We start from the raw sequence: 12,976 nt of genomic DNA, 5'->3' as shown, positions 1-12,976 counted from the left end.
GAGGGAGAGAGGAGGATTTAGGGTGGGGTTTAGGGGGTATTATATATGGGTATTTCAGGCCGTCCGATTTAAGTGAGATCGCCACACCTATTGGGTTATACCAGTTGGTTGACCCAGTCCACATGTACCTGCCTTCACATTTTCAATTTTTTTAGGTTTTCGTGATGGATGACTAGTCGTGTGTATAGAACTTTTGATAGCACACTCGTGGCATTGTTTTTACATTTGAAAATCTTAATTACTTATACTGATATCACAAGTTCACAATCAAATTCTCATTTCGTGAAGCTTGATACATAAGTTCAATAAAACAAATATGATGAATGCAGTTTTTGTCATTCACATTTTTTCATAGATATTAGTTAAACCACTAACTGTTCCTAATTACACATAAGTTTTAATCTTTTGATGTTAGCAAAATGTATGCCATTCTATACAGTTTTTCTGTTCATAAATATTTGTAATGTTTCATGTTAAGATAAGTCGACCACTTTAAAGTTTATTTATTCTTAAGGTTGTTTTGGTATTTTCTAAATAATAAAGGACCCAATTATAAATTTATTCTTTTGGCTAATCTCCATTTAAACTAGAGGAGATTAGACCGAAAATTGATTTTGACGTCTCTCTCTCTCTCTCTCTCTCTCTCTCTCTCTCTCTCTCTCTCTCTGCATATTCTATTATTTATTCTACATGGTATCAGAGCAGTCGACCTTGGGAGCGTGATCTCGTGTTCTGCGCTAAAGCTTGAGTGAAGGATATTAGAGTGCGTGAAGGGGATCATATCTAAAGGTGTGTCTGATTTTTTTTTTTTAAGAACGAGTGGTACAGATCCGAGGTCTGACAAGAGTCATGACTCAGATCTATAATCAGATCTAATAGTCGTGGTGGTTCTATGTATCTCTGTCGACCAGATCACGTGGATACAGGTATGGGTGTTGTGCAGAAGTCGTGAAGTGGGTGACAGTTGATAGTCATTTTTTTTATTAAATGCAGTCTATTGTCGTGGATCTGCATTTTTTTTTATCGTATGCTCTCGTTGGTTCAGATCTGATCACAAATCTGAGTGTGGTGAAGATTAAATATACTGTTCAATCGTAGACATGGATGTCGAAGAAAAAAAATATTAAATGGTCATGGATCTGCATATTTTTTTAGATTTGATCATTATTCTGGTGAGTTCAGATCTGATCACAGATCTGGTGTCGTCGTGAGTTCTGCATCGTGTGGAGCAGTTTGTTTTTGATGCGTTCATATCAGATCATCGATTAAATGCATCTTTTGTTCAGTCGTGGACCTGGATGTCATGGAGAAAATTTTTATTAAATAGTTGTGAATCTGTTTTTTTTCATATATGTTCTGGTTAGTTCAGATCTGATCATAGATCTGGTGTCGTGGTTAGTCTCATCACCGTCTTGGATCTGCATAGTGTGGAGCAGATCGTGCGTTCTTGATGCATTCAGATCTGATTTCTTAGTTGATTGGAGAGTAAATTTGAATGATCTTCTGGTAATCTATCAGATTTACAAACTGTGACAGTTTTTTTTTACACGTGGACGTTTATTGCAGCAGCGTTATTGGTAGTGACTTCTGAGTTGGTGTTATTCATTATGGGTGAAGTTCATAAATCTGATTACAAGAATGAGACTATTGAGGAATATAAAGTCTTCGCAAATCCTTTTTCTTATGGTTCTTCCGTGAAATTAAATGAAACAAACTATGCAAGGTGGTCCAAAACGTTTATGATGTCGGTGTCTGGACATCGTAGAAAACATATTTTGTTGGAAACTGAACCAAATGATAAAACGGGAAAATACATTACTTGGGAAGAAGATAATGACATTGTTATGTCATGGATCATGAATAGCATCGAACCTCATTGCAGATGGTCTAATTTATTATAATGCAGCTAAACATATGTAGGAGAATCTTCGAGATACGTACTCTCAAGAGATTAATGTGAGTTGTATTCTCTAAGTTGAACAGGAGATATATAATTTGCAACAAGGTGATCAGACCTTGGCCCAGTACTATGCGTCCATTAAAGATGTTTTTGAAAGACTTAATGCTCATAGGCCACTGTGTTGTTCAAAACAGAAGGACCATCAAGAACAGACTATGGTTGCTTGGTTCCTCACAGGCTTATCTTCAAAGTTTTCAGTAGCTAAAGTCCAAATGTTGACCGGGTCTGATGTTCCTAATCTTGCTAATGCATATAATCGTTTAAGTAGACTTGTCATCTCTCTTCCACAATCTCAACTTGCATCTCAGTCATCTGCCTTAACTGTTCCATCTAGTTATGGACGAGGAAATACTCTTAATGTTAGAGGACGAGGTCTTGGCAGAAGTATGGGAGGTAGAGGTAAACTCCAATGTACCTTTTGCAGAAAATCAGGACAATTAGAAAATCGTTGCTGGGATAAATATGGACGGCCTATGTAATGCCCCAAAATTTCGACTTGTGATTTCGAAAACATTATCGAAAAACCTTTCAAAGATTTAAAGTTTTAACTTTTAAAAACGACAGCGGAAGACATTTAGAAAGGAGCACAAGTCAACAATCCTGGGTACGTTAGCTGAAAAACCATCATTCACATGAACAACTTAAAGGATTTGAGGAAATAAGGCAATAGATTTAAAATCTGCAGTTTATTACAAAATGAGCATTTTTCCAAAGTTCAATAATCTAAAGAAAACTCAAAAAGACTCAGAGTCAAGCCGCCAGCAGAAAAAAGGTAAATCTTGATCCATATTGCACCACGTCATCGGCCGCCTATGAAGTCCTACAACTCACCTGCCCATGAAATGGGTCAGTTTCATAACAAACCAGTAGGTGCACGAACAGATAAGTAGAATGAAAATAAAGCAGGACATTCATGAGATAAGCAGTTATGATATTAAAACAATCAATACAATTGTAATCTATTCTAACAAGTGTAATATGTGCAAAGAGCTGTTAGTTGAAGCATTTCAAGCAGTGTAAGTCTCAATCATCTACAACTATTCAAGAAAATATTCTTTAAGTTCTGATATTAACTGGCCTGTGGGTACGCACAGACGCGAAACGTAGAAACAGCCGAGACCGATCCAGGGGTTTATTATGTCAGGTGTTTTCATTAACCCGGATGGTTGACTGATTCCGCTCCTAAGGGGACGGTCAATGACCAAGAGAGTAAATCCCCAAACGCATTCGTGGCCCATTGATGCATCCAACTTCTGCAGAAGTACCTGGGAGTTACCACCTAGGATACTTTATGGTAATCCCAATTCCCCTAACTCAGATGACTGGGGAAGCCGAGTCTTTTGCCCGTGGGATGGCTGTTAACAACCTGTCCATCGGAGTTTTTGTACCATCCATCCTCTCCCTTGATGAACCGTGAAGGTCGAATGGGTACGACGGGGGTTTCTTAACCGCCGCCCCATCCTACATGCTATGGTCTATTAGACCCACTCGAGCATCTTGCCTGTGAAGGCGAATGGTCACCATTTATGTGATCTCAGCATTGTGCTAAATGCACGCATCGAGGTTGATACAACCTCATCATCCAACCATCGTAACCCACATGGGACGTACTTGTCCAAAAGTACAATCGTACATTCCTAGAGGTACAACTAGGATGAGAGGGCAACATATAAAGTTTTATGATTCTTTTGGTTCATGCATGACATATATTGCTCTTTGAGCAATTGGCCTGTGGAGGCCGACATTATCCCATCTATATCAATAAAGTGTTGAGTTCCCACTTCAAGGTACTCCATGACCTCTTGTCAAATTTATACCATCTCTGCCTTAAGGTTCGGTTATAATAGTAATTGCAGTGGGTTTCTCTCCAGAAATGAGTCTATTCACAAAGTTTACATTAAGTATGCAATTTCAAAAGGATAAGCATGCAGGACAGACAATCACAAGTCAAGAAGTCCTACAGGTAAACAGGTATACCAATTAAACTACTTGATTCTCTCTAGAATGAGTCTACCCATAGAGTTTACTCTAAGCATGTAGTTTCAAAAGAATCAGAAGGAGTAAAACACTGACTAGAAATTCATAAATTAAATACTTCTTTAGATAAGCAGGTATGTAAAATAACTATTCTATCTCAGGAGTCTTATTTTATTTTATTCATCCAAAATCCTCGTGCGACTTTCCCCTATCTCGGGATGTCACGCAGCTGTGTGCGTCTACGGGTGTAGATGATACGAGGCTCAGGCCGCGAAGCCAGAGCGGGGTTAAATGTGATGTCTGCAAAAGTATAAATATTCAATGCTACATTATTTATCATGCGGAGAAATAGAAAGCCAGGCTTGTCGATCGAAAAAGAGAGAGGCAGCAGGGGTGTGCCCCTGTTTGCCGAAATCAGAAAAGCGACAACAGCGGGGCGACAAGAGCTGAGCCCCTGTCGAAAGCACTGAGGCGGCAGGGGGCCAGCCCCTGTCGACAGCAACGAAGCGACAGGGGTTGAGCCCCTGCCGACGGCATCGAAGCGGCAGGGGGGCCAGCCCCTGCCGACAGCACGAGACGGCAGGGGGCCAGCCCCTGTCGACAGCATCGAAGCGGCAGGGGGGGCAGCCCTGCCGACAACATTGAAGCGGCAGGGGCTGAGCCCCTTCCGACAGCCAAGAGACGGCAGGGGCTAGCCCCTGCCGACAGCAACAAGGAGGCAAGGGCCAGCCCCTGCCGACAGTTGAGAGGCGGCAGGTGGGCAACCCCTGCCGACAGAGAGAGGGAGAGAGCTCGGGACGGGGGTGACAGGGGGACAAGCCCCTGCGTGCCGAGAATCAAGGGGCAGCAGGGGGATATCCCCTGCCCTCCCAGAAGCCAAGAGGGGCAGGGGGCGAGCCCCTGCCAGCCCAGCGAAACAAAGGGCGACAGGGGCATTGCCCCTGCCAGCCGAGACAGGAAGGCGGCAGGGGCACTACCCCTGCGCGCCAAAACCCTAGAGGCAGCAGGGCGAGCCCCCGCCTGCTGGGAAACAATAAGCGGCAGGGGCATTGCCCCTGCCTACCGGTGATCGAGAGGTGGCAGGGGGACTAACCCCTGCCAGAGAGAGAGACCGAGGCGGGGGTGACAGGGAGGGCAACCGACCTCCCGTCAGTTTCCCTATTACCCACAGGGGTGAGGGGGGTGTCGGAGGGGCCTCGGTCCCCTGCCGGCACTACGACGAATTCCCATAGGGAAAAGGGAACGACAGGGGGCCCATAGGCCACCTGTCGGGCCCCCGATGGGCACAGGGGAGGTGGGAGGCCGCAGCAGGGGCTGTGAGCCGCCTGTCGGCCTCCCGGCGAGGTGACAGAGAGGGGGGGGTGAGGAAGAGAAGAGGGAGGAGAACGGTGTACCTGGGAGGCGGTGGCCGGCATCAGTGGCGTGCGCAGCAGAGGAGGAGGGGGGTCGTCACGAGGGGATCGAGGGCGGCGCTGGTGGCGTGCGCAGGGAAGAAGGAGGTCGGCGCGTTGGGGGCGAAGGACTGCGAGAGGGAGGCGTGCCTCCCCTCGCCCTCCTACACAGTTCTTAAAGGGCACAGGGGGGGCGATGAATGGGGAAACCCTCGATGGGTTTCCCTAATTCGCCCGATATCGCAGGTGGGGGGGGGGTGCGGGGCTCGGGAGTCGGGTTACTAAAACCCTAATGAAAAGGGGCCCGGGTCGGGTCCAAACCCGACCTGGCCCGGGTCCAATACAATTTTTTTTTTATTTAGTGAGTTTTACAGCCTACCTTTTCTACATTGAAGCCTAATGTTCCAGAAGCTAATGTTACAAAATTAGAGGTAGCGAATGAAACCAATTCTCCCAGTGATTGTATTACTCTTAGTCGTGCAGAATATGATGAACTGGTCGCTCATCGTCCTTCAAGTTCCTCTTCTCCTGTAGCTGATGTGGCCTATTCAACAGGAGATCATCTTTCTCCCCATGATAGTAAGAGGATTATTGACTCTGGTGCATCTAGACATCTATGTGGAAACTCTCAAAAAAATTCAGATCTAAAGGCTATTACTGCACATCAGGAAGTCTCATTAGTTGATGGGAGTTCCTGCCCGGTTATTGGTCAGGGAAATGTTTCTATATCTTCTTCCATGCAGTTGAACAATGTCCTTCATGCTCCTTCATTTCTTCAAAGTTTACTCTCAGTTGGTTGCCTTCCAAAAGAGCTAAATTGTAGAGTGATATTTGATCATGTGTGCTGCCATTTTCAGGATTTGGTGACGGGGAAGAAGATTGGTGGAGGCTATAAAGAAAATGGAGTCTACTATCTATATCACCCTGTGGGAAACATTTATGCTGCAGTCGATTCTTCCTCGAGTCCTGTTCAGTGGCATCGTCGTCTCCAACACCCTTCATTATCGAAGCTTCGTCGTGTCATTCCTCAAATTCTGTCCACTACATCATTCCAGTGTGAAGCATGTCAATTGGGCAAGCATCATCGGAGTTCGTTTCCTTCTAGTCAGAGTTAGTCCAGTCATAAGGTCTTTGAACTTCTTCATGCGGATGTATGTGGTCCTAGTAAGATTTCTACCAGGACCCAATGTCGTTATTATCTTGCTATTGTCGATGATTTTTCTAAAATGTCTTAGGTGTTCTTAATAAAAGAAAGATCTGAAGTTCCTAGTATCCTCAAATCATTAGTTATTGAAATAAAAACTCAGTTTGAATCTGTTGTCAAGATTATCCGCACTAATAATGCCCTTGAGTTTAAAACCAAAACATTATTGCAATTTTATTGAGACCATAGCATTCAACCTCAAACCACTTGTGCCTATACTTCCCAACAAAATGGGGTGGCTGAGCGAAAACACAAACACCTCCTTGATGTAGCCCGCACACTTATGATTCAATCCATTGTTCTTGCTTCATATTGGGGTGATGCGGTTACCACAGCTTGTTATTTGATCAACCGCATGCCTTCATCATCCGTGGAAGACCAAATTCTTTTGCAAATCATATATCCTAATATACCCCTCTTCTCTCTTTCGCCCAAAGTATTTGGGTGTGTTTGTTTTGTGCACCGACTCGGACCTGACCGTGATAAATTAGCAACTCAAGCCACTAAGTGTATGTTTATAGGCTATCCAAAAAAACAAAAGGGGTATCAATGTTATGATCCGATTTCCTGTCAAAAGTATGTCAGTACGGATGTATCCTTCTTGGAGTCTATTCCATATAGGATGCAAGCTGATCAATATGACTCATTTCCTCTTCATGTTCCTCCTGTTCCTTTGGAATCGGTGCGCCCATTACCGAATCCAACTCCACCTACCTCACGGTTTCACAATCCTCCATTGGTGTATGTACGTAGAGCTCCACCTCCTCCGGTCCCTCCATCTTCTTCTTCTCCAGAGGTAAGTACTCTGGATAGCAATGACATTCATGTTGATGATAACAAGCCAATCGCTCTACGAAAGGGGACACGACAATGTACATTATATCCTATGTCTCAGTTTGTGTCAGATGCCAGAATTGGTAATCAGATGAAATCATTTATTTCAGCCTTATCTGCTGAAACTATTCCTCTGAGTTATCAAAAGGCAGTACTCGATAGCAGGTGAAAGCAGGCTATGCAAGATGAAATTGATGTTTTACTGTTTCAACAGACATGGGACCTTGTTGATCCCCCGTTGGATGCGGACATTGTTGGATGCAAATGGGTATATATCATTAAGTACAACTCAGATGGGTCAATTGAAAGATACAAGGCGAGGTTAGTAGCAAAAGGTTATACTCAGACATATGGTGTTGATTTCTTTAAGACATTTTCTCCTGTAGCACGGATGGGCACCATCCGTCTTGTTCTCTCTATAGTTGTTCATCATGAATGGAGTTTGTATCAACTAGATGTGAAAAATGCATTCCTATATGGGGATTTATCTGAGACAGTCTACATGCAACAACCTCCTGCATTCGAGGTTGAGGGGGAGTGTCAGAAGGTGTGCAAATTAAGAAATGCGATATATGGTCTAAAGCAAAGTTCTCGTGCATGGTTTCAAAAGTTGTTTGAGGTGATGTCAAAGTTTGGTTTTAATAGGTCAGCGTCAGACCACACATTATTTATTAAGAAAACTAACTCAGGCCTAGTAGTTATGGTGGTTTATATGGATGACATCATCCTCACAGGAGATAACATGAAAGATATTGCAGCTACAAAGGCTCATCTTCAAAAACATTTTGTTACAAAAGACTTTGGTCCACTTAAATACTTTCTGGGCATTGAAGTGGCCAGGAGCAGTGAGGGAGTGGTTTTGTCCCAACGGAAGTATGTTCTTGATTTATTAAAAGAGACATGAATGTTGGGAGCTAAACCAGCAAATATTCTCATGGATCACAAAGTTCATTTATTGGATGAGGGGTCAAAACCTGTTGATAGCAAGACCTATCGCTCATTGGTAAGGAAGTTACTATATGTGACAGTGATTAGACCTGATATTGCTTTCGCTGTAAGCAAGGTTAGCCAATTCATGGACAAACCGACTGAGGTACACTGGAATGCTACAATGATGATACTCAGGTACTTAAAATCTTCTCCTGGAAAAGGGTTATTATTCAAGAAAGGGGGTACCCTGGAAGTAGTTGTTTACTCTGATGTTGATTATGCTGGGTAGAGGATAGGAAATCTACCACAGGATTCTGTGTATTTGTGGGAGGTAACTTAATTTCTTAGAGAAGCAAGAAGCAAACCGTGGTTGCTAGGTCGAGTGCCGAATCAGAATATACGGTTATGGCCCAAACGGCAACTAAATTGATATGGGTGCGAACTGTGCTGACTGATCTTCAAGTGAAGGTTTCATCTCCTATGGTGATGATGTGTGATAACAAGGCGGCTACATATATAGTCAACAATCCGGTATTTCATGAGGACAAAACATATTGAAGTTGACTGCCACTACATAAGAGATATGGTTCAAGCTGGACATATCTCTACCAAGCATGTAATCTCTGAGGATCAAATTGCAGATATTTTTACAAAGCCTCTTGCCAGGTCCAGTTTCTCAAAATGTTGCGGCAAGCTGAGCATGATTGATATTTATGCTCCAGCTTGAGGGGGAGTGTTAAGATAAGTCGACCTTTTTAAAGTTTATTTATTCTTAAGGTTGCTTTGGTATTTTCTAAATAATGAAGGACCCAATTGTAAATTTATTCTTTTGGCTAATCTCTATTTAAACTAGAGGAGATTAGACCTAAAATTGATTTTGACGTCTCTCTCTCTCTCTCTCTCTCTCTCTCTCTCTCTCTCTCTCTCTCTCTCTCTCTCTCTCTCTCTCTCTCGTTTCTACATATTCTATTATTCATTCTACATTTCATATATCAAATAGAAGTAAACAAAAGTCTGGGTGCATCATGGATCAACATGATTAAGTCACAAGTCAAGACCCAATAAGTCCACATGGTTACTGGATTCTCAAACTATGCTACAGAGTCTATTCAGGGTAAAATTGAAGTCTTAGTACTAGTAGAGTTTTAATTTTCCAAAAAAAAAACACTCATTCCACCTATTCTATTATATTGCCACATCCAAGTTCAGTAAGCATCCACTTGTAGAGGAAGCAGCAGGTAACAATGAACTGTACCATAACTAAACATTTTGTGAATTCTTAATTAATATTTGCAATGGCATAAATTATGATATATATGCCATGAAACCAATTTAAATTAGTGGTGTTCTTGCTTCCCTAATTCCAATAAAATTTTAATTCTATAATCATGATTTTGGGGAAAACTATAGTCGAAGATTTGTATACCTGTACATGCCTGTCACAAGCATGCCAATGAATATTATGTTAACAGGAATCCAAACTCGTACAAGCCTCCATGTGAGCTTTTCGGTGGTGACTACTCCAAAAGCGCTTAGTGTAAGAACAATTATGACAGCAACAAGATTCTATCAAAAATGAAAATGAGAGCACTGATCAGTTCCTGACACAAATCCCTGCTTAACAACTCCATCTAGTAAGAAGATGGGTCAACTCAGAACAATCTCCTACACATAGGAACCAAGTGTACGTAATTTGCACCATTACAATTCTGACTTTTTCTATCAAATTAGTTAAAGAAAACTACACAAAGCTGAGAAATCACCAAATTAAGGATTATCAAATATTTAGCTTACAGTAACTACAAAATGAGTATAAAGACAAACATTATGATTCAGATAAAAGGAAAAGCATGCAAAATTTGGAAGACCAACTACCATCATGAATTTTATATGAGAAAGCATTTGTTTTTGAAAAAGAACAACTATTAAAAGTTGGTTGTTGCTCCTTCAAATTCTTTTTGAGACAATCATTGTTTCTTGGTTGATCCTAAGCACATGATTGAGCTCTTTTGAATGTCTTTATGTTTTCTTGCCTTTTCAAAAATTATTGTGTTTGGTTGAGCTCATATTGTTGTTGTTTTTCAATCTTGATTAAGTTTGAAATGGTTTCAATTTTTTTGTTTTTAAATTTTGCATAATAATTTTGTGTAATATTCATAGTTGGCAAGCCCGGCGAGTTGACTCGAGAATCGCCCGAGTCGACCATGATCGGACCCCAACTGGTGATAAAACTGCCTTTGGTTGGCAGACTTTGTCCTGAAAACTCATAAGGAATGGAAGGGGAGAGGAGAGAGAAGAGACCACGTTCTTTTCTTGGAATCGGCAGCCACTCTGAATTCACGATGGCTGCACTAAACTTCATTAAGATAAAATAGGTTTTACAAATCTTTTACAATGACAAAACTACCCTGTGTTAGTAATGTATATTACATTACACTATAACATACACGTGGACTATATGGATTCTCTACTGGATACATATCCGATCTGTATTCTAACACCCTCCCTCAAGTTGTGCATGAGATTGAACCATGTGCAACTTGTTCTTCAGATACCAAAAACGGTTACTTGTGAGACCCTTTGTGAACATATCAGCAACTTGGTCTTCTGAAGGCACATAGACCGGTTCAATCTCTTTGTCTGCTATCTTTTGTCTGATGAAATGTTGGTCAATCTCAATATGTTTAGTCCGACCGTGATGAACAGGATTGAACGCAATTTGTACAGCACTTCTATTATCACACATAAGGATTGAACTTGAGATACTCTCTCCCATTTCTGTAAGGAGATGCCTAACCCAGGTTACTTCTGTTGTGGTAGCTGCCATAGATCTATATTCTGCCTCCGTGCTAGACCTTGCCACAGTTTCTGTTTTCTGCTACTCTATGAGATAAGATTGCTTCCAATGAAAACACAGTATCCTGAAACCGACCTCCTTTCATCTGGGTCTCCTGCCCAGTCTACATCTGTATAGGCCAATATGTCATGTTTCAGTGTTGCCCACGAAGATTGAGCATATTTGAGTCCATCACCCACCGTGCCTTTTAGATATCGGAGAACACGTTTGACGGCATCCATATGACCAGTTTTTGGTTCATGCATAAACTGAGATACTTGATTTACAGAATATACAATATCTGGTCTAGTAAAAGTAAGGTATTGTAACATGCCGACTAAACTGCGATACTTGCTTGCATCAGGATACAACTCGCCATCACAAATGTTGAGTTTTTGATTGACAACACTGGGTGTAGGCACAGGTTTGCAATCTGTCATTCCTGCTTTGGCCAAAAGATCAAGAGTGTATTTGTGTTGAGTTAATGACATTTCTCCATCCTGTCTGTCCACCTCTACACCAAGAAAATATCTTAGCTTTCCAAGATCTTTCATCTTGAATCGCATATTCAGCAAAACTTTAATTTGTTGAATATGCTCTGGAGCATTGCCAGTGACCACTATATCATAAACATATATAAGCAAAAAAACTACAGTGGTTCCATCCCTGTATATGAATAAAGAATGGTCTAGTTGGGAACGAATAAAACCGTGGTTCTGAATCTCTGAGGAGAAGCTTTCAAACCATGACCTGGAGGTTTGTTTTAAACCATATAATGCTCTGGTTAATTTACATACATATGCTTTTGGGTCTCCCTCTGCATAACCATGAGGTTGCTCCATATAGACCTCTTCTTTTAAGTCCCCATGAAGAAACGCATTTTTGACGTCAAGTTGACTAAGGCTCCACCCATGTTCAATAGCCAAGCCGAGGATAATACGAATGGTTCCCATTTTCACTACTGGGCTGAAGGTCTCATCATAATCTTCACCATATTCTTGGGTGAAACCTTTGGCAACAAGACGTGCCTTGTATCGTTCAATGCTCCCATCCGGTTTATATTTAATCTTATACACCCATTTTGAGCCAACAACATTTTTATCTGGGGGACGACCAACTATCTCCCATGTTCGACACTCATGAAGTGCCTCTATTTCCTCATTCATTGCCTCAATCCATTTGTTAGATTGAGCAGCTTGACAAAACCCAAGTGGTTCTTCATGTTTTTCAACCTTGGATAGGAAAACTTGAAAATCCATAAAGAAGTTATCGTAACTTACCCATTTTTCAATTGGATGTCTTATCCTGCTTGATCTTCTTGGTGCCTCTATGTTATTGGGGAATGTCATGTGTTCTCCAACAGGTGCATCTGTTTGCACTCTGGGTCTTGTGGTGTAGACGTTCCCTTTGTATCTCTGACATTCTGTTTCCAACATCTTATTTGAAACCGTCTCATCATGTATGTTTTCAGGAGCCAAAGTGGTACATTCAGCTGCATGTGAAATAAGTTCAGCACTGAGCCATGGATTATACCAATTATCAGTCATAACACCATGTTCACGATCATAGTTGGCTTTATTTTCTGAAAAGCTACTTTCATCAAAGACAACATTTCTGAAAATTTTGATCTTCTTATTGATGTGGTCATAACACCTGTACCCCTTGTGTTCATTTGCATAACCTACAAACTGGCATATAGAGGCTTTGTCTTGAAATTTGTTTCTCATGGATTTGTCAACATGTACATAACATGTGCATCCAAAAACTCGTAATTCATCATAATTAGGTTGTATTCCAAAGAGAACATAATAGGGAGACTGATTTTCAAGGATAGGCATATGAAG

At 41.6% G+C, this 12,976-nt stretch overlaps 1 protein-coding gene across 1 annotated transcript in view; it reads right to left on the bottom strand.

The window, feature by feature from the left end:
* Positions 1–9,481: 9,481 nt before the first annotated feature.
* The window catches only part of LOC149821503 (GDP-mannose transporter GONST2-like), a 42,181-nt gene continuing 38,686 nt past the window's right edge, over positions 9,482–12,976 (bottom strand). Inside the window, exons 5-6 of the mRNA XM_089981961.1 lie at positions 9,723–9,862; positions 9,482–9,545 (exon numbers count right to left, since the gene is read on the bottom strand). Of these exons, the coding sequence (XP_089838087.1) occupies positions 9,482–9,545; positions 9,723–9,862 (204 nt within the window). The remainder of the gene's footprint in view (positions 9,546–9,722; positions 9,863–12,976) is intronic.

This window comes from Nuphar pumila, chromosome 12, assembly GCF_984573655.1.
Source record: "Nuphar pumila chromosome 12, dmNupPumi1.hap1.1, whole genome shotgun sequence".
NCBI classification, from domain to species: domain Eukaryota; kingdom Viridiplantae; phylum Streptophyta; class Magnoliopsida; order Nymphaeales; family Nymphaeaceae; genus Nuphar; species Nuphar pumila.
The sequence above is the reverse complement of the archived record's forward strand: the minus strand, read 5'-3'. Positions and strand labels throughout refer to the sequence as shown.